The sequence below is a fragment of the Eleutherodactylus coqui genome, chromosome 5 (assembly GCF_035609145.1).
Source record: "Eleutherodactylus coqui strain aEleCoq1 chromosome 5, aEleCoq1.hap1, whole genome shotgun sequence".
Taxonomy (NCBI): Eukaryota; Metazoa; Chordata; class Amphibia; order Anura; family Eleutherodactylidae; genus Eleutherodactylus; species Eleutherodactylus coqui.
This window is the reverse complement of record NC_089841.1, coordinates 108,199,231-108,220,895: the sequence shown is the minus strand read 5'-3', so window position 1 is coordinate 108,220,895 and position 21,665 is coordinate 108,199,231. Positions and strand designations below refer to the sequence as shown.

Here is a 21,665-nt window from a genome sequence, read left to right as displayed (position 1 = left end):
TGAATTAATTCCTGAAAAAAACTGGTAGGGTCAAAATACTCATGACACCCCTCAGTGAATACATTAAGGGGTGTAGTTTTTTAAATGGGGTCATTTTGGGGGGGGAGGTGTATCTATTATTCTGACACTCATGAGCCTTTGCAAACTTGGCTTGGTGCAGGAAAACAAAGTGTTCCTCAAAATGCTGAAAAGTAATGTTAAATTTGTACGTCCTCTAAATGGTTAAAAAAAAACACAAAAGTTATTCAAGTGTGCATTCAGAATAAAGTAAACAGATGGAAATATATATCTTATCAAAAATTTGTACAGTATGTTTGGATATATTTGAGATATTACAGTTGAAAATGTGAAAAAAAATGACAATTTTTTCAACATTTTTTCCAATATTGGTACTTTTAATAAATATACACAAATGATATCAGTCTCTTTTTACAACCAAAATGAAGTACAACATGTGGCGAAAAAACAATGTCAGAATCACTTGGATATGTAAAGCCTTTACGGAGTCATGCTACGTTGAACGACGCATGTCAGATTTCCAAAATTTGGCTCCGTCACTAAGGCGCAAACAGGCTTTGTCACTAAGGGGTTAAAATAAAACTGCAAGAAGGCACTTAGACTAGCTGAAGCTCAAAGGCAAATTGCAGATGAAAGTAAAACAAATGGTGCAACTTTTTTTTTGGTCTCTCCACTTCGACGCACTTAAAAATTTTTAACATTTTTTTCACATGGTACATTAAATGGTACCATTAAAACATACGACTTGTCCAACAAAAAACAATCTCTCATGACTATGTGGATAGAAGAATCAAAGTTACAGCTCAGGGAAAGTGGAGATGAAAAAAAAACAAAAAACTTTTTCACAATGAGAAGGGATTAAGGATTCTGTACATACAAGTAAGGACTCATGAAAGGCTAGTGTTACGCCTATATTTAAAAAAGGCTCAAGTTGAAAGCTTTAGGCCGCCTGCAGACGGGCGGATATTCCGCTGCGGGATTTCCCGCGGAATTTCCGCCCTTGGAAGCTGCCATAGGATTGCGTTAGCAGTCCTAGGCAGACAAACCACAGCATGTTCTATTTCTGTGCGGGGCTCGCACAGCCCTGCATAGAAATGTCACTCACCGGCCGCCGACTCCGGTCTGCGCATCCCGGCAGCCAGCACATCAAAGATCCGGAGCTGCAGGGTGCGGGTGAGTACGCGCTGCTCTCTGCAGGCGCTCAGGTCGGGTCCCGAGAATTCTCACTGCCGGATCCGACACGGCCGTCTGCAGGCGGCTGTACTCTAGTTGTACTTGAGTGTACTTTGTACTTGAGCCTTTTTTGAATCGCTAAGTTTAATTTAGAAAATCACTGGAAAGTTTATTAAAAGCTCATATTGAGCAGTATGGTTTTTGAAATCAATACATTCACCTTGAAAAAGGATGCTATGACTAAGTAGTTTTCTCTGAGTGAGCAGAAACTTGGACAAGGGATCCTAGTAGATGTAAGAAACTCTGATACACTGTCCCTTAAAGGTCCACTGGTATAGATTTGCAAGTGAATCCAGAAGTGGCTAAATTCTAAAGAGTAATCATAATCAAAACTGTACCAATAAGTGGAGTACCCCAAGTACTGAATAGCTGTGCTCGTTCAAAACTGTGATGTCCTCTTCCAGTTGTATAAGGAGAGCTCTTAGTTAAAGAGTACAGTACCTATTGTTACAGGACGAAACCCACAATCTCTCCTTAGGCAGCTGTAGCAATGTTTTGGATGGAATTTAAATAGAAACGTTACATGTAGCCTTCATTCTTTGGGTCTTTTCCCATCCGTCTACATAACTGCTGTTAATGCAATGCAGGATTTTTCAGGTGCGGATGTAGCAATCGTTAACATGACTGGCACACCATTATAATTACAAATGTGCTACAATGCTGTAAATTGAGTTAACGTAACATAACACTTTAAATATTAAGTTAATGTTTGCTACACCTGTATGACACGGGGCACCAAAAACAGCTCCAATGTCAATCATGAGCTCACCCCTGCTGAAACGTTGCTTCCTCCTTATCTCTCAGCTCATAGCACTGAGGAAGAGATTCTACTGCAGATCCTCCCTAATTTCCCTTATGAGGAAGTAAAAAAAAAAAAAAAATCCCCCAAAACCCCAAAACTTTTTACTTAGAAAATTCTACAGAGAAAGTAAGGGCTAATTTAAATGACAGTGATTAGAGTGCGATGTACAGCCGCGTGCTACGTGGTGAATGGAGTCGATGAAGGTACACGAACTTTCATTGTTGCGTTCACATTAGATACCCATGTAAAAAAAAAAAAAGATCGCAGCATGTTTCATTTCAACGCATATCACACAGTTCTTTTTTATGGCCAGCGTATGCAACACTGTCTATATGTAGAAGAATGCGTATGGCTGACGATACATATGCAACCCCGCTATGAAACAGAGCGGGGAGTGTAAAAAAAAAAAAAGAAGTCACACTGCGCATTAGAGCGTGTGAGAGATGCATGGTCATGTGCAGTGCACTCATAGCCCTACTTGGTCTCTGCCGGCTCATACACATCGGTAAAACACTGTGTGCCCCACACTGCATTTTAGGCAAATGGCCGTGTGAATAAGCCCTAAGCAAACTGCATACTTGTATTGGGAGTACGCACCCACAGCGGTCTGAAGTTAGATTTTGTGAATTTGTGGACTTCACGAGTTGATAGGTGAGCGGGTGAGTATAAGAGACATCCCCTGCCTCCCCACATCTCCCCAAACAGCATCACAATGTAGTTTATGGTGCTTTTCGGTAACAGGTTCCCTTTAATAACGTAAGCAAAATCTAAAGCATTTTACCTTAATGAAGTGCTTCAGAAGCAGCTCAAAAAAAGGTTGCGGAAAGACCAAAGGAATAACGCGTCCAATCTCCCCAAATGCTTCTGTAAAGAACTGTCCTTCAATAAGATCTTCAATTCTATTCAGACTTGTTCGGCCAAGTTGGACTTTCAACTACAAGTGTAAGAGGTTTTGGTTAAGAACAGTGAAATAAATTTAAACCAGGACTTGGCAATTTTATAAGCAGTGGAAATAGCGTACACACACACATACTCAAAAGGGAGACCCGTAGTTATGGCAGTTTGCACCCACGTTGTAACAATGAAATGCAACACTGTTACTTTGGCTCTTTATTACATGATGGCTACATCTACATGGAGACTTCATGTTACATCTCTGCATGCACGGGTTTCTTCCGCATACACTCGTTTCCTCCCACAGGAAACCAGTGCAAGCCTCAAAGTAAACTCGGAGGGCCCCTAAGTCCACAGATATGACCTTCATACTTACCTGCCCCCCCTCCCACTCCCAACAACCTGCCACTTGTTGTCTCCTTTGGACTCATATCTTCATTATGTCCACACAAAAAACACCGTCCATAATGAGAGTACAGAGCGTGAGGAGAGAAGTCAGATATACTCACTGAGCAGAGGCTTCCTGGGTTAACAGTTAGGCATTGGGGGGTATGGGGGTGGGGAGCAGAGCAGTATTTGACGAAAAACAAAAACACCCCTGAACTCAGTGGCTTTGGTTCTATGAGCCCATAAACTTGGTTTATGGGGCTGATGGGACTTGACACATCACTTTAAAGCGTATGTCCATCTTAACACATCACTTTATCCTATATAGTAGTGTTATAGGGTCACATCTGTATTATAGTTCAGAGTTATATTCAAAATTCTACCCTGTGGTCGGTGACATCATCCCCGTTAACCAACTCTTGGCTGACCTCCTAGTGAGCCGTTCCTACAACAGAGTAATATACAATTTCTAATTTAAAGTCTTCATTTTCTAAAAGGCAAATTAGCTTAAAAAAAAAGCGTTGTGGAGACACGGTGGCAACAGGGAATGCTTGTAGCTTTCAGCTGTGAAGAATTGCAAATGCTGCTCTGAACATAGGCTGTACAAGAGGGGCCCCCGCAGATTAGATACTTTTCCCCTATCCTGTGGAATGGGGATAAATGATTTTCGTGTGACAACCCTATTATTTTAAGCAGGCTAGTTGTCTGTACACTGTACAAAATGTTCAAAAGTGAACATATGCTTTAAATGTCATACTACATAATTAGAACACATGTCAATGGCACAAAATACAGTAACATTTCTTTAATTTAGCATCAATAGGACAGATAGCTGCTGGGTTACAAAATAATTAGGATTATCCAACGGTCATTGAAAAGAATAGTAGTCAATTACTAGGGTGAAATGCTAAGACAAATCCTGGTATTAGGACTTTTCAAATTCTTTGAAAATTGGTCTCTCTTGGCCTTCTGTTCCTGGACAAGTAATTATCCTCAGTATTTTGTGGTTCTGTGCCGGATTAACAGATACTATGGATTATGAGATGTTGCTGGATTGAAAGGATGCTAATTTTTGGAAACAAAAATGATGAATATTGCTAGAAAGGTCGTCTTTAAATTAAAAAAAAAAAATATATATATATATATATATACTAGCCAGACCAAAATAGTATCATCTTACCTTCATGAACTACACCCATTGATAATTGGCCATATCAAAATATGATACAAAAGAACTGTGTAAAGGAAGAAGTCTTGGTGGGGAGACCATATAACAGTAAAACGCTTGCACTTTAATAGCCTGAACAAAGGTTAGGCCTCGTGCACACGGGTGGATTTTTGCTGCAGAATCTGGAGCGGGCGTTTTACTTGGGATTCCGCAGCAATAATCCTCCATAGCATGCTATGGAAAAACGATTCTTCATGCACACGAGCGGAAACCAATTGCGGTTTCCACTTGCAGATGAAAAATTGCAGCTTGCTTTATTTTACTGCTGTTCCTGCACAGACGGCTTACACTAAAGTCAATGGAAGCCGTCCAATCCGCGGGAAAGCAGGAGTTTAAAAAATAACAAGATTTGCACACATGCGCCAGCCGGCACTTCCATATACATCCGGAATACCGAAAAAAAGAAGACAGACAGGTACGCAGGGTCACCAGCATGGGCGGACTCGTGTGGGATCCCCCATGCAGAATCCGTGCGTACCCATTCACATGAGGCCTTTGTCAAAACCAGATGCAGATTACATAAATAGCCAGCATCATACAACAGGCAATCAAAGCTTTAAGGCAAATTATTGCTGCATACAAGTGCTCCTTGTACAGTCAGATGATAACAGTATAGTGATCAGACAATTACATTTACATGGGGCACTGCATATATCCACAGTACTTCAAGATCTGGACTGCATATCTGACAATGAAACTTTTTAAAGAATTTGCCCTATAGTCATAAATGGCTGCACAAAGAAAGTTATTAACCTGACCGTAAATTATAGAATTTCTGATGACAAACAAGTAATTTGTTCTGCTAAACAGCGAGTCCTCTCATGAGCAAAGACAGCAGCCTCTAACTATCTAACTACACAGCCCAGCTACTCTGTGCACCTAAATACCTGCCTATTGCTCGGTCAGATTTAATTACGTACAATTTAATATTGTTGTGTTTATTATACAAATTAGGTTGTAGAGGATTTCTTCTGGTGCTAAAAGGAACCTAATTTTCAAAAAGTTTCCACATTTTCTAAGCTCCCCCTTCGTCTCAATGCAATCCCCCAGCAGCTCTATACAGATGTGTCCTCCTCTAACCTGATGTATTGCTGTGTGCTACGTGTAGGCTCCTATGTTAGAGTCAAAAAAGGGATTAGGATTAGGGTATCCTAAAATGTTAGAGTCCTTAACCCTTTAGGCCTCATGTCCACGGGCAAAAAGAAGAATTAAAATCCGCAGCGGATTTTAACTCTTCTCCTGCCCGCGGATCCGCATCCCATAGGGATGCATTGACCACCCGCGGGTAGATATATACCCGCGGATGGTCAATAAAAGTGATTTTAAAAAAAAAATGGAGCATGAAAAAATCTGGACCATGCTCCATTTTCGTGCGGGTCTCCCACGGGGACGGCTCCCGCGGGCTTCTATTGAAGCCTATGGAAGCCGTCCGGATCCGCGGGAGACAAAATTCGGAATTTACTCACCCGCTGCGTTTCTTCTCTTCGGCGCGGCGCCATCTTCTCTCCGTCGCGGCCGGATCTTTTTTCTTCGGGCCGGCGCATGTGCGGGGCATGTCACCGACGTCATCCTGCGCATCCGCCGGGCCGAAGAAAGAAGATCCGGCCGCGACGCAGAGAAGATGACGCCGCAGCGAAGGAAGGATCCGGAGCGGGTGGGAGGTAAGTTTATTCTTATTTATTCTTATTTTCAGCCCTCATGTCCGCGGGGCAGGAGGGACCCGCTGCAGATTCTCCATGGAGAATCCGTAGCGGGCCTGATTTTCCCCGTGGACATGAGGCCTTAGGCTGGTTCTCATGGGACGGAATTCTCGCTGAATGTCCGCAGCGGGACCGCACGGAAATTCTGAAATATTTCCGCAGCAGAAAGGCTGCTTCAAATGCTGCGCCACTTGGTGTGGGTTTGAAGCGGCTTTTTAGCCTGTATTCCGCTGCGGAAAGTGACATGTCGCGAATTTGAATTCCATGCCACACATCAGTTTCTGCGCGGTTTGTTTGCAGCGGACTGTCGGCTTTTGCAAATCTCATCCACTTTGCTGCTTAGTCTCAGGCTTAAAAATGCGGAGAGTCCACATCCAAATTCTGCGGCAATTCTGCCCCAACGCCACAGGACATAAGGTTACATCATGACAACATGGTACTTAACGCGACAGGGCGTAAACTTATGTCATGTGGATGGCGCGGGATCAGAAGCTAAGCCTGCGCCATCTTGCAGCGGGAGCAGGCCTCCCGCTGCAATAGCAGGGTATTTGAAGACATTGACCCCCGCTGTTAACCCCCTACGTGCCTGCAATAGCAGGGTATTTGAAGACATTGACCCCCGCTGTTAACCCCCTACGTGCCGCGATCTATGTAGATTGCGGCGTGTAAAGAGTTCACAGAAGGAGAGCGTTCCCTGTGTGATGTCATCGGACCCGCACGATGTAATCGCCATGGCAACAGGACTCCAGATACAGGCGCCCAAACTTGCCATTGCCTATGATCAAAGTTTGCCTATTACAAGCAATAAGGCATTCCAGTACAGCAGCTCCGCAATGCCTCATCATTGCTGCTATGGCTCAGGTCCCCTTCAGCGATATAAAGGGCGTAAGAAAACAAAAAAGAATAGTGCAAAGAAAAAAAAAAACACACACACACCTTTTTTTCTAATTTTCCCTATTTGTATAAAAAAAAATTAAAATTTAAGAAAAACACCACATATTTGGTATCATCATTTCTGTAATGACCTATACTATAATTTAAGAACTCGTTTTACCTCCCCAAAAGCGCAATAAAAAAAGATCAAAATAACCAAAATGGTACAAATAAAACACTACAGCTCGTGATGCAAAAAAAAAAACCGCCCTCAGAGTTCATTTAAAAAAAAAAAAAAAATTTTTATTAGACTTTGAATGCAGTGATGTAAAAACAATTATAATTTTCATTAAAAATTTGCATTGTGCAAAAGTGGAAAAAGCTAAAAAAAAATTATTTTTGGTATCGTAATCATACTGACCCCCAGAAAAGACGTATTGTGTCATTTATGCTGTATGATTGACGCAGAAAAAAACAAACAAAAAACAAATGGCAGAATGGATGTGATTGATCTCCCTGCTCTCAAAATAAAAAGAATAAGAGTTTTACAATACATAATATGCACCCAAAAATAGTACCAATAAATATAGTTCGCCGCACAAAAAACAAGCCCTTATATGACATGTCGACAGAAAAATAAATAAGTAATGGCTCTTGAAAAGTGGAGATGAAAATCCCCCAAAAATCTTTGAGCCCTCATGGCCAAAATAGGCCGTGTCCTGGATTAGGGTGTTTTAGTCCTTAATGATTTTGCCCATGTGGTGGTTTTACTGCTCTATTATTATTTCGTCAGCTACCAGGATTACTTTTTCTGCGGTTTTTTTCCCCAGGAAATATAGGGCTATTTTTTAATATCTTTGTGCACTGACTTTCCCCCCATTTTTTTTGTAGGGACTAGCTGATATAACTGGCTTTGCTCGAGTCAATTTGGTACAGGTGTTTACCTGTTATTCGCACTGAAAATTTTATGAAGTCATGGTTACTTTAGAGGATGTACACACATAGAGGAGATTCTACTCAGACTGCATGTACTGATGTCCCTCTGCAGAATGTGCCACCCCTCCCACTCACTTTTTACCCTTAAAAGGCAATACCCGTTTTTAGTCAAATTTATCCCCAGACTGCAGGTTGCAGCCTCTTCTTCGCCTTAAAGGCAAGCTTCATCCCTGCAGTCCATGGCCGCTTCCTCATGTACTTTACCGCCTTTCAGTATATATATACACACACACACACACACACACACACACACACACTGAGGTCAGTTAGATTCTCCTCAGTATATACACATAAAGGAGCATTAGATTCTCCTCAGTATATACACAGAGAGGTGAGGTAGAATCTCCTCAGTTCCCTAGGCTTTATGGTTTCTGATTATAGAACTCCCACATATTGTGGATTTTTAGAGTTTTTCACACAAAGAATTGAATAATTAAGATGTGCCCCTTTACTTTACCTATTTAGGACCTAAAAGAATTGCGGCAAATATCACGTTTGTACGACACTGGGAAGTTAGAGAATTAGTGACAAGTCAATAGTTTTCGCCTATAATATATATACCTAGAGAAGGTTATAGGCAAAAAAAAAAAAAAATTCTGAAATGTTGTTGTCTCGGCTACCTTATTTGCATAGGTTTGCCTTTCCTTGAATTTTAATGCAGCAACCCCCAAATTTGCTTTCACCAATGGATTCTATGTACTCTATTTAGCATTCCTGGTTATTCCCACAAGAATAGTCAGACTGAGCGCTGACAATGTGTGTTTCAGGAAATATGTCCCCAGACAGGAATACATGGAGCAAAAGAGGATTAAAAGCTGTTGCCCATAGCAACCACATACAGTGCAGCTTTCATGTTACCTCAGGAATATATAGCAACCAACCACAGCGCAGGTTTTATGTTACCTCAGCAGTATAATATATAGCAACCAATCACAGCCAGCTTTTATTTTTCCTCAGCAGTATAATATATAGCAATCAATCACGGTGCAGCTTTCATTTTACATGAGCAGAAAAAAATGAAGCTATGATTGGCTGCTATTAGCAAAAAAAAAGCCACATTTTACTCAAATCGGACCAGAACTGGGGATTTGTATATGACACAAACAGATTGTGTTTTAGATATAAGTAGCTTTCATTTTACCTCAGCAGTAAGAGGATTAAAAGCTGTTGCCAACAGTAACCAATCAGAGCCCAGCTTTTAATTTGCCTCATCAGTATAATATATGGCGACCAATCACAGCGCAGCTTTTATTTTACCTAAGCAGTTTCATATATGGCGACCAATCACAGCGCAGCTTTTATTTTACCTCAGCAGTTTCATATATGGCGACCAATCACAGCGCAGCTTTTATTTTACCTCAGCAGTTTCATATATGGCGACCAATCACAGCGCAGCTTTTATTTTACCTCATCAGTTTCATATATGGCAACCAATCACAGCGCAGCTTTTATTTTACCTCAGCAGTTTCATATATGGCGACCAATCACAGCGCAGCTTTTATTTTACTTCAGCAGTTTCATATATGGCGACCAATCACAGCGCAGCTTTTATTTTACCTCAGCAGTTTCATATATGGCGACCAATCACAGAGCAGCTTTTATTTTACCTCAGCAGTTTCATATATGGCAACCAATCACAGCACAGCTTTTATTTTACCTCAGCAGTTTCATATATGGCAACCAATCACAGCACAGCTTTTATTTTACCTCAGCAGTTTCATATATGGCAACCAATCACACAGCAGCTTTTATTTTACCTCAGCAGTTTCATATATGGCAACCAATCACAGCGCAGCTTTTATTTTACCACAGCAGTTTCATATATGGCAACCAATCACAGCGCAGCTTTTATTTTACCTCAGCAGTTTCATATATGGCAACCAATCACAGCGCAGCTTTTATTTTGCCTCAGCAGTTTCATATATGGCAACCAATCACAGCACAGCTTTTATTTTTCCTCAGCAGTTTCATATATGGCTTAAAAATTCACATAGCATTAATCAGCATCAGTGCTTTCACATATGTATGCGTACATTCCGATATCCTCTTTGCTTACATAAAATGTCACATTTTGTATTGCACGCGTTCTCTATCGGGTAACCGGGCGGTAGATAGATAAAACACAATCTGTTTGTGTCGCATATAAATGCACATTTTGGTCCGATTTGAGTGATATTTTGCACGAGCGCTCTTCAGCACCAAGCAACAAATACTGGCGTAATTAAAAATCGAAAACTCACTGACTTCCCCTGTAATTTTTATTGCCAACAGCAACCAATCACAGCTCAGCATTCTTTTCTTATACTTCTGAGGTAAAATAAAAGCTGCGCTGGGATTGGTTGCTATGGGAAACATCTTTTTAATTGGGACGACTTCCATAAGAGCTCATGTCCACGGGGAAAATCAGACCCGCCGCGGATTCTTCAAGTAGAATCCGTAGCGGGTCCCTCCTGCCCCGCGGACATGAGGCCTAAAAATCAGAATAAACTCACCTGCTCCGGGCGATGCGGATCTTCTCTCTTCGGCCCGGCTGATGTGCTCGGCACGCCAGCAGCGTGCCGCGCGCATGCGCCGAGCACATCCGCCCGCCCAAAGAAAGAAGATCCGGCCGCGAAGAAGGGAAGAACCGCATCGTCCGGAGCAGGTGAGTTTAATTCTGATATGGGTCTACCGCGGATCCGGACGGCTTCCATAGGCTTCAATAGAAGCCTGTGGGACCCGTTCCCGCGGGAGACCCGCACGAAAATGGAGCATGTCCATTTTTTTCTGGCACGCGGATCCACGCCTGACAAGAAACATGACATCCGCAGGTATTTAACTACCTGTGGGTGTCTGATGCATCCCTATGGGGCGCGGATCCGCGTGCAGGAGAAACGCTGCGGATTCTAAGCCCGTGGACATGAGGCCTAAGACTGCGGCGCTCGGCTCAATGTTGTGGCTCACTTTGTATATTCCAGGACTACTATTCATAAAATCGCTGTACAACGTATATCTTCTAGTATACATACAAGCCACTAAATGTATAAGCCACTAAATAAATTTTAAATTTTTACTTGTTAATTTTTAAAATTTGTATATTTACGCTAAAGTAAAGGGAATGAATGGATTACCTCTTTTGTTTCAGACATTGATATATATTGTGTGTAGTCTTGAGTGCAGGGCACATATGGCAACGGTTTAGGTCTATGTCAGCAGTGGGTCACATTCATTTATATATTTTTTTTTCCTCTTTATTTTTTGTATAATTTTTTTTTTACTATTTTTGTTTTTTTAAACATCCATGTCCCTCATGATGTCATATAAGAACTCTGGTGGACATTCACATTGTCTTTTTGCTTTCCTAATTTCACACTTTTGCACTGTAACTGGGGCATCCATAGGAGCCCTGGTTACAGGGGTAAACATCCCCCTGCAGTGACAATAGTCACTAATGTCGGCTGTCCACGGGTGTTGCGAATTCCTGCCGCGGGAGCCGCCGCCCGGGAGCAGGAGCTACTGCCGAATCTCCGCCAGTCAGCCCTATCTAATAGGTAGGCTGGCCACGGACAATCGGGGCAATTCGCAGCATGCTGCGAATTGCCTGCCGCAAGCGGATAATCGCGATGATTCTCCGCTCGTGGACTGGGGCCAGCACTTTCCATAGCAATGCTATGGAAAGCGTCAGCTGGCGTGATTCGTCGTCCGTGGACAGGGGGCCTAACAGCGGATTTCGGTTTGCTAGAACCCTGCAGCTCTGCTGTGATCGGGGACAACCGCTGGTTTTGTGATTGCCAGGTCAAATAGCAGAAGTAACACTTCCACTTTCTCTCTTCACTCCATAGTGCTCATTGAGTGCTATGTAGCCTGTAAAGCAAAAGGCTTAAGCAGTTTAAAAATGATTCTGCCTCGTCCTCCGGGTCCTTGGCTGTGACTAACAGCCCAAGACCCAACCTGCTCCTCCTAGATTTCAGGAGCTTTAATCCTGCGCCACGTTTACTATTGCCCTGGATTAAACCCCAGGACCAAGCGCCAAAACTTTACTGTGCCTTGTCCTTAAGTGGTTAATGAAGTTCATAAGAGTTGTCCATCCCAAAAAAAATAAAAAAATTGTATGAAATTATCACACACACAGGCCCCCTTTAAGAAACTGAAGACTGAATTGAATTCCTAGCACCCAATGGGTATGTTCACATGGATGAATTGTCAGAATTGTCAAAGGTGATTTCCAGCCGTAAAAAACGCAGCAATTTGCCACGGTTTTTGGCACGGATTCGCAATCGGAATTTTCCCTGTTAATGGGGAAAGTCCACATGTACAGTTCTGAGGCGGAAACTAGCATATCCGTGTCGAGAAGCGCGCAGATTTTGCCCATTGACAAGGCAAATTCCATAATAGTTACTGCACCAATGAGGAGAGGATCTTAGAAGCAGAATTTATGCGGAATTTTTCCAAGGTGAATTTCGCTGTGTGAACAGTCGCTTAGATTTAAAAGATGAAAATTATTAAAATAAAAAGCCATAAAACAGCTGACAATGTGTTTGAAAAATGTCTGCATGTTAATAAACCTGTATACACATGGCCAAATATCTGTGCGATTTGTAAACCGAAAAAAACAGACCAAAATTGCCCAGAAATCTAGAGCACACTGCATTATACAGGGCTGTTAGGGCTCTTAGTGTTATACGCCAGTTTTAGGGTTTTTTTTTTAATGAACTTATGGTTCGGTTCAAACTAATTTGGACTAAACTTTTTGCATAAGTTTAGGGAACTGGCCAAACTGAACTTTTTAAAAACACTCTCAACACTACTCCAAAACTGACCTACTGTTTTTGCAATGTCTTCAGAATTTTTAATAATTCTTATCTGCTCTCCTGCTGCCTTTCAACAAACTATTGACCGCAATGAAGAGTTGTCCATAGTTTGCTCATGCAGTGTAAAGATGATGATCCTTACTGATGAAGCCCTTGGCTAAAGTGCTTTAAAACAAATATATGCAAGATGCCCATTCAACGGATATTCACATATTACACATACATGACACCAACAAGGTAAATCATAAATGTCTTAAGTGGGAAACGCACCTCTGTTAGGAGACCCCAATTTGCTGAGTCAAAGTAGCACTCAACGGCCACTTTTACTATTGATATCAGTGCAGAAAGTTGTGCAAACTTAGTCAACTCTCAATTGTTTACCATGGGAGCTTTTACTCCACCACTTTACTTACCCACTCGTTTGCTCATTTACTCTACTATTCATTCGACCAATGTGTTTATGCTAATCAAGTGTACATGCTTTTCCTGACTTGACTCTTACATTAGTACAGTAAATGGTCGAGTAAGCTAGGCTTTACTGAAAGTCTCAAGTACTGCATGCACAGAACATCAGTCCCACAGACCAAAATGAAGACAATCATGAGAAAGCTTGGCTCACTCTTTATGGATATTAACAGGATCCCTATCCTCCCAATAGAGGAGGTTCAGAGGTGCCACCCCCCCCCCCCCACCACCACCAATCAGGCATTTTGTGGCATACCCTGTCAATATGCCATGAACACACAATTCTATCAATTCTGTACATATGGTGACGAGATACCGCCGAATACTATATAATCTTGTATATGTGTTCGTAAGAACATCTGTTATCATCCCTCAAAAGACGTCAGAGTAAATAATCGATGTTTCTTATAGCTCCGTCGGTTCCCATGAAATCCTGTTATTACAGCTCATGTATACTATGCATGAATTTAAGGGCAGCAGCCTATTTGGGACTGATTCCTTTGATATTTAGTTTTTGTTCACAGAAACCCTTTGATGTTCTTGTGAGGTGTTTATGAGCTTCTGGCAGAATCTCCAAAGTAAGTGTATTAATCTTTTGTTTTGCTGATTTACATATTGAGCATGTTAATGTGGTAGCAGCTTCCCATTATACATTCCTTTATTTTGTGCATTGTTTTATGTGACAGATGAATGTGACTGGCAGTGCCAGCCTTTAATGCATATCACAGGTCTGGCATTGATCTGTTACTTAAGTATGATGTACAATGTACTGTAACTAGAAACACATTTTCGATGTACAAAAATAAAACAAATCTTCAATCATACATAGGTGCTGATCAAATGGTGTAAGACGTCTGGTGGGCAGACCTTTGGATGTGGGTGCAATATTAGGCACTATCACGTATACTTTTTCGTTCTTTTTCTCACTTTTGAAAACAGCACAAAATTGCAAACATTTGCCCGCTGCATATTTTTGTAAACACATTTTTATTACGTTTTTTCCTATAGAGAAGTCTATGGAAAAACACCTGAAAAAAAAATACACCTAGAGCATGCTGAATTTTGAAGGGGGAAGCCAAAAAGGCAAAAACGCCACAGTGCACAAGATCCCACATAAAAAACAATCACGCACTTTATGTAGTACATTTTTTATAATTCCCATTTGTGTTATCATAAACATGGCTTCAGCGTTTTGTTTTTTTTTGTTTTTTTTTTAAACTGTGGCAAAAAAATGGTCCGAAAAACGGTTTCAAGAAATATACCAGCTCTCCGTCACACGTGGCAGTGCCCAGCTCTGCTCTCCTGTGGTATAAACCCTGAGGGGAAATTACTGCCTGCCCAAGTGACTGTATATAACAATTAACAGCACCCTATACCGGAGAACCCTTTTTCTGCTAACTTTTTTTTAAAACAGGCCAGCGCAGTTTTGAGACCTCTAGCGGCCAAGGTATAGCAGCAGCCTGCTTTAGTAGATATTTAACCCTTTTGATGCCCCTTACTTAGATTTCCTACAAATTCTATATTTGCCACTTATAACCAAGCTGCGACTACGGAGCCTATATTAGAACATCAACTGCACTGCTATTAGACACGGTGGCCCCAACTGAGACATACACCTTAGACCAAGGGTATCCGACTCGTTCTCACTGAGGGCCATGTCAGCCTTGCGGTTACCTTCAAAGAGCCGATAACGGTTCTAAGACTGTAGGACTATAAATTTGCATAAAGCAATGGTCGATCGAAACCTGGATTCTTCATCTATAGCTCCAAAGCGGCCCACAACACGACCATCCAAGCCAGACCGTCATTTTTCATATTATGTTTAGTGGAGATTAACTCATTTGTTTGCAGACCATTGGAGTAACGTATCAGAGATTACTTCCTTTCTACTGTCAGTAACAGATGCATTACCATTCCATATAGAGCTTGTTATTTTCAGCTAAAAATGGGTTGAAAACATGCAAAGTCTACTACCCCTAGAAAGCTTACAGATTTTTCCCTTGACTCTTACGGCACCAATAGGAATGCGGATTCTTACGATCGTGGCCCGGAACCACAACGGGTTAGATAGAAATAATGGCGTAAGCAGCACTCCGTGGAACGCTTTTCAAAAAGAAAGATCTTCAGGCAATCTTCATATGATAAATGTCCGTACGACATCTTTATTGTTGTGTATAAAGCTAAAACTCCACGTACATATAGGAGCTTGCGACGTTTCGTCCTTCTCAGAGGACTTTCTCAAGCATGTTTGAGAAAGTCCTCTGAGAAGGACGAAACGTCACAAGCTCCTATATATACGTGGAGTTTTAGCTTTGTATACAACAATAAAGATGTCGTACGTACCTTTTATCATATGAAGATTGCCTGAAGATCTTTCTTTTTGAAAAGAGTTCCACGGAGTGCTGCTTACGCCATTATTTCTATCTAACGTTCCTGAGGATCTTGGAAGTCCAGGTCCATTGGTAAGCGCGCACCCTCCAGCTTTAAGCTTATTCCATCTATATCTCCCCCGCTCAGGCGGTTTCTTGGTGTGCTGCTGAGCTTGTGTATTTGGAACCAGAACAGGTAGCATATCATATCAAGAACATTGTTCTCCTTCACGACAATCTTCTACCGGTTCTTCACCTGGAGCAGAATATCGCCTCCAGAAAGGTTACTAAAAGAAGTGTTCCTATGGGCCTCCCTGAATTTCATGGGACCTTCCTCTAAAAAAAGGATCTCACACACTCACTGCAGATGACCTAAATATGGAGAACTTCTCCAGTAATCTACAATCATATCAGGTACAGATATCCCCTTAACAAGCAACACATTGAAACCTGCTTTTATCTCTTCAGAAAGACATTTCTCGAAATATGAAAAAGATTTCCTGTCAGATACAATCTAATACTGATAATCTTGCTACACGTACAGCTGATGTTGAATAAAATGTGGGCGAATTTTCTACTACACACAATGAATTAGTGGATGCTCAGAATGTATAGGAAGAAGAGCTCACCCATTTACGTGAAAATGTCAGATCTTGAGAAAGGGTCACAAAGAAACCACCAAATTTCGAGGAATTCCAGAATCTGTGTACCCTGCTGATCTTCCTCATTGCCTACTCCAGTTTCTCCAAATGCGGTTTCCATCTTTATCTCCACTGGAATATGATATTGACATAGCACTAAAGCAGTTCTGTACTGTAGGCTGCTCCAAGGAACGTCTTGGCCTAAATCCATTTTTATCATACAAAACTCTTAAATGAGGGGAGTCGAAGAGGATCTTCACCAGCCACATATAGTGCTATATTAACTTTCCCTGATCTTTCTCAAAACCACTCAGCAAATCTGCAGACAATTTACTCCAGTTACTTCTGCTCTTCATGGCACCAACATGAAATACAAATACAGCTTTCATACTAAACTCCTTCTTTCAAGAAATAGATCATCCACTGTTGCGGCGTCTGTGGCAGACGGATAGTCCCTCCTGAAGAAATGGGACATGCCTGTTGATCAAGCTACACCACCTTCAACAAGTAGGACCCCATCTCGAATCACACAAGAATGGTCCTCAGTCAACAAAAATGGTTGTCACTCTTAACGGTTATATATTTTAATAAGGATGTTATACTTCTGCTTTAATTTTTTTTCTGATACTTATTTCTATTACGGAGCTATTCATGATGTTTGGATATGTTAATACCCCCCAAACTATTATTCACATTTCATGCAGTGCGCACTACATGAACACTATTATACAGCTTCGTGTTTTTTTTCTTATTGTTCTTTTGTTACCTTTGTTTCTATTAGATGGAGAAGTCTTTTTCTATGTTATGTGTCCACTAGAGATGAGCGAGTATACTCACTAAGACTAACTACTCGAGTAAGTAGTGCCTTAGTCGAGTATCTGCCTGCTCGTCCCTAAAGATTCGGCTGCCGGCGGCGGGCGGGGAGAAACAAGGGGGGGGGGGGGGGGGGGGGGGAGATCGGGGAGGAACGGAGGGGAGCTCCCTCTCTCTCCCCCTGCTCACTCCCGCAACTCACCTGTGACCCGTGCCGGCAGCCGAATCTTTAGAGACGAGCGGGCAGATACTCGACTAAGGCACTACTTGCTCGAGTAGTTAGCCATAGCGAGTATACTCGCTCATCTCTAGTGTCCACCACTCTTCATATACCATGAAGATATAAATTAAAATGCTGCACTGTATCATGCCAATTACGAGCTCTTCTTTGAATGTGAACTAAGTCCTTTCAAAACACAGTTTGCTTTGGTGTGAGGTCCTTAAATTTCACAATTCTAAGTTCCCACATCTTTTTCTTGCTCTAAACCCTGATGAGAAAAAAAAGAGGAGTACTAATTGCAATTAGCAATTTGGTATAATTTTCTCAGCAAAAACTGTATGCAGATATCCTAGGCCATTTCACCATTCTTGTTCATGAGCTGACAGCACAGCACACCATTTTCAAGTGTCTGTTTCTTGTTTATGAGATCAATAATGCCCCTTTTACTTTAGTGAATGTATATTTTCCATATAAGTGGCAAGCTAGATTTTTTTTTCCCACACACGTTTTGAAAGAAATTGCATATATTCGAAAGGGCACCTTGAAATTGGGGGTGACTTAAATTCAGTCATGGATCTTTCGCTGGATTTCTCCCCCAGATCAAGACGACCCTCCCCTATTATATTTAGTTTGGTGCGATCTTCATGGCTCAGAGAGACTATACCTTTCTAATCTTTAGCTCATTATTCAAGAATGGATTTGGTTTTTTTTATGCCAGAGGGTTAGGAAAGAGGATAAAGACCGAGATTAGAACCATTATTTGGTCAGATCATGCCCCAGTGTCTTTCTCCTTCCTTCCCTTGGAGACTTAATGAATATATTCTCTCGCACTTGGAATACGAATCCAATCTGAAAACCTAGAACGAGAAAGAATCTTTACCATTAACTTCCCATCAGTCCCCAGCATCTCTCCAATATGGAATTCCCATAAAGCCCATTTGAGACGCTTGTTTTTAAAATATTCTTCTAAGGCTAAGAGAAAGAGAGAAGATGAGCTGACTCCCGTAACCTCTCAAATTAAAACCAACCCTACGCCTCGAAGAACTGAAGAGATATTTAAATTGTGTGGCAAGCTTCAGAGCCTTTTGGCTGTTAAATATGATATCTCTTTCCAAAGAATGAACATGCAATTTTACGCTCACGACAATCGCAGTGGAACACTATTGGCCAAACAACTTAATCTTAAATCCAAGGAAGGGATTAGATATCTTTTAGATCTGAGTGGGCATAGAATCACTTATCCTCAAAAAATTTCCAACGCATTTGCTTCAGATTACTCTTCTCTTTATAATCTAAGAGAACATTCAAATACGTATCAACGGAAGGAAATTTTAAGCTTTCTATAGAGCATTAAATCTTTAACACCTGTTACCCTACCAATTAGCCTCTTTTTCTGCACTGATATCGGAAATCGAAGAGGCCATTAGAATGTTAAAACCTTTCAAATCCTTGGGCCTGGATGTTTTTTCTGATGGTAAATATAAAAAGTATTTTTTCCCTTTTGGCCCATAGCGTATCAGTGTTTAATACGGCAATGAATTAAGGTACCTTCCCATCAAAGATGTTAGCAGCCTTTATCGTCATCTTGCCCAAACATGTTAAAGAAGCCACTTCCCCAGCTAACTTTTGTCCCACTTCCTTAAACACAGATGTTAAAATCTATCCTCTCAACATCGGTTGCTGCGAATCAAGTGGAATTTGTTCCACAAAGACCGTCTCCTGACAGAACCCACGGACTCATGAATCTCATTAAAACTGCTGAGCCTAGCCATATACCCTCTATTTTTAGCCGTAGGTGCAGAAAAGGCATTTGACCGGGTTCACTGGGGATATTTAGAAACTACTTGAGAAAAATTTGCTTTCTCGCACCTCCATTAAATCTGCAATTTTATTGCTGCATTTTGTGCCATCTGCATCAATTTTCCCTCTATTTACAATCTGCAATGGCAGTCGGCAGGGCTGCCCTTTCACATCTCTTATTTTCATTCTCGGAGATCCAGAAAAAGAAAAATTCTTTCTGTGCTCATAGGGATTATGGTGGTGAAAGAGGCTTACATGGAGGGGTAGGGATTAGTCACACAAACAAACCCCTTCTTAAGGCCCAAAGATCCAAATTTTGTCTAAAGATTAAGAGCTATATTCTCTAAGAACATCCCTTTGTGAAATATTGGACACTGACATCAACCGGGATTTTCAGGCTATAAGAAGGGGTTTGTCTGTGTGACACCACCAAGCTTGCTAATTTCAGTCTCTGTCTGGCAGTAATATATTTTCTCATCAGCATCTTTGGTTCCGATCTCGGTCCTCCCTTTATATTTTTTGTCTTCCACTCTTACAGAGTTTGAATTTGAATCTTGGGAATCTTTGGACAAAAAAAGAAAAAAATAGCAACCTACCATATATGAAAAGAACTCTATATTAGATTTCCCTACATTATATAAGCCATTTCAGATACCCAGTGGTCTGTACTTTGCCTTTTTAAAATTGAAGCATGCTTCTTGTTCCCTAGATGTTGTTAAGCCTGTTTTCCTCAGGTTTCCCTATACCTTTTTCCCTCATCTACTTAGGCATCCAACGACTTTTCTAGTTATGATAATTCTTTAATAAGAATCAGTCATTGAGAGGGAGTCTTCGCAGAAAATATTTATGCGCTGCTATTTCATTCCTGCTACGCTTGCTAAAATGAACAATTCTATTCCTGAAACATGTTGGTGGGGATAAAGACCTTAAGGGGGACTTATTTTCATATGTGGTGGTCTTGCCCTATTATTTATACGGTCACACATCACTTTATGGCCCTGGACCAGACTCTGGCTCTTTGCTTTTTGTTTGCAGAAAAACACCCAACTTTTTGTCCAGTTATCTTCCATTTCCTTCTTGCATCTCGTCTGGCAATTGCTAAAAAATGGGAATCTTCCGATGCACCTTCTCTGAACAAAGTTATTAATTCCATTAATCTTACATATCATTTGGAGGAATTATATTCCTAGAGATAGGTTACTAAAACTTCCACATTTTCCTCCTGGGCACCTCGGATAAAATACCTTGCTAAGAATTCCCTATAATTGTTCACACTGTCTAGATTGCTCCATTAATGAGAATGCATTGCCGATGCCGGGCCTGTAGGCTACATGAGACAATATGGTATATTGTTCCGATCTGTTCAACCCACGCTATAGTTACCAGTCTCCTTTCTCTTTATGTTACACCAAGTAGTAGTAGACACCTTACTTTTAATATTTATCCATTTCTAACTTGTACACACACAAACACATTTTTATTTTAAATGTTCCCATTCTCTTAAATCCCTACTTGTTTACATATTGTGATAAGTTTACCGAGTCCCAGTTCTAGACCTGGGTTGTTATTGCGCAAGTTTGTTATGTTGACGTTTTAAAAACCACTTCAATAAAGAAAAACAGTACTTGTGGGTTATCTGTCACCACTTTTTTAAATATATTCCATTCAACGCCATCTTGCAGACTATTGCCACGCTTATACCACCTGAATAATATTTAGGTTTTGGAGAAATAAAAAATAGTTTAAGAAATAATTTCTTTTTTTTTTTTACGCCTATGTCTTGGTGAAACATTTCTTAAATTGATTAAAAAAGTGGTGACAGATAACCCACAAGTGCCAGAAAGAATTATTAAAAATATGTATATACTGTTTTATGACCGTTAGACATGCCAGAATACTTGATTTTCTGCAACTGACTCATTAATGTTGGATAAAGTAATTTTACACTACTTATTTTCCCTGTTGTGCTTTAGAAAATAAAAGGAAATACCGACTGAAGTAATTTGGAATCTACTGATTTCAAACAGCATGCTGCAATTATCCACTGCTGAAGGGAACAATGGACTTAAGGTTGCCATAGACATTAGATAGACGTAGGATGACGACTGAACAAGTGTTGAATGGATGTTTATCTTACGCAGAGTCATATTTTGGATGCAGCAATACACAATTTAACCCATATTGGCTATCAGAATCCTTCAAACTGACTATATATATTGAATGACAGCCGAACGAACCATCATTTTGGTGAAATCCTTCATCCTCCTACACAAGTCTAAATGTGTATGGGCTCCTTTAAAAGGGGTATTCCAGGCATTTACTATTGATAACCTATCTTCATCACCAATTGGTCAGCGAGGGTCTGCCATTCAGGATCCCAGCCGATCAGCTGATTCTCCCACCTGCAGTCAGTGATGCTTTTTATTACACTTCTAG

At 41.0% G+C, this 21,665-nt stretch overlaps 1 protein-coding gene across 1 annotated transcript in view; it reads right to left on the bottom strand.

Moving 5' to 3' along the window:
* Positions 1-21,665, bottom strand: part of SLF1 (SMC5-SMC6 complex localization factor 1) — an 81,199-nt gene that overhangs the window by 41,182 nt on the left and 18,352 nt on the right. Inside the window, exon 7 of the mRNA XM_066603000.1 lies at positions 2,835-2,987. Within this exon, the coding sequence (XP_066459097.1) occupies positions 2,835-2,987 (153 nt within the window). The remainder of the gene's footprint in view (positions 1-2,834; positions 2,988-21,665) is intronic.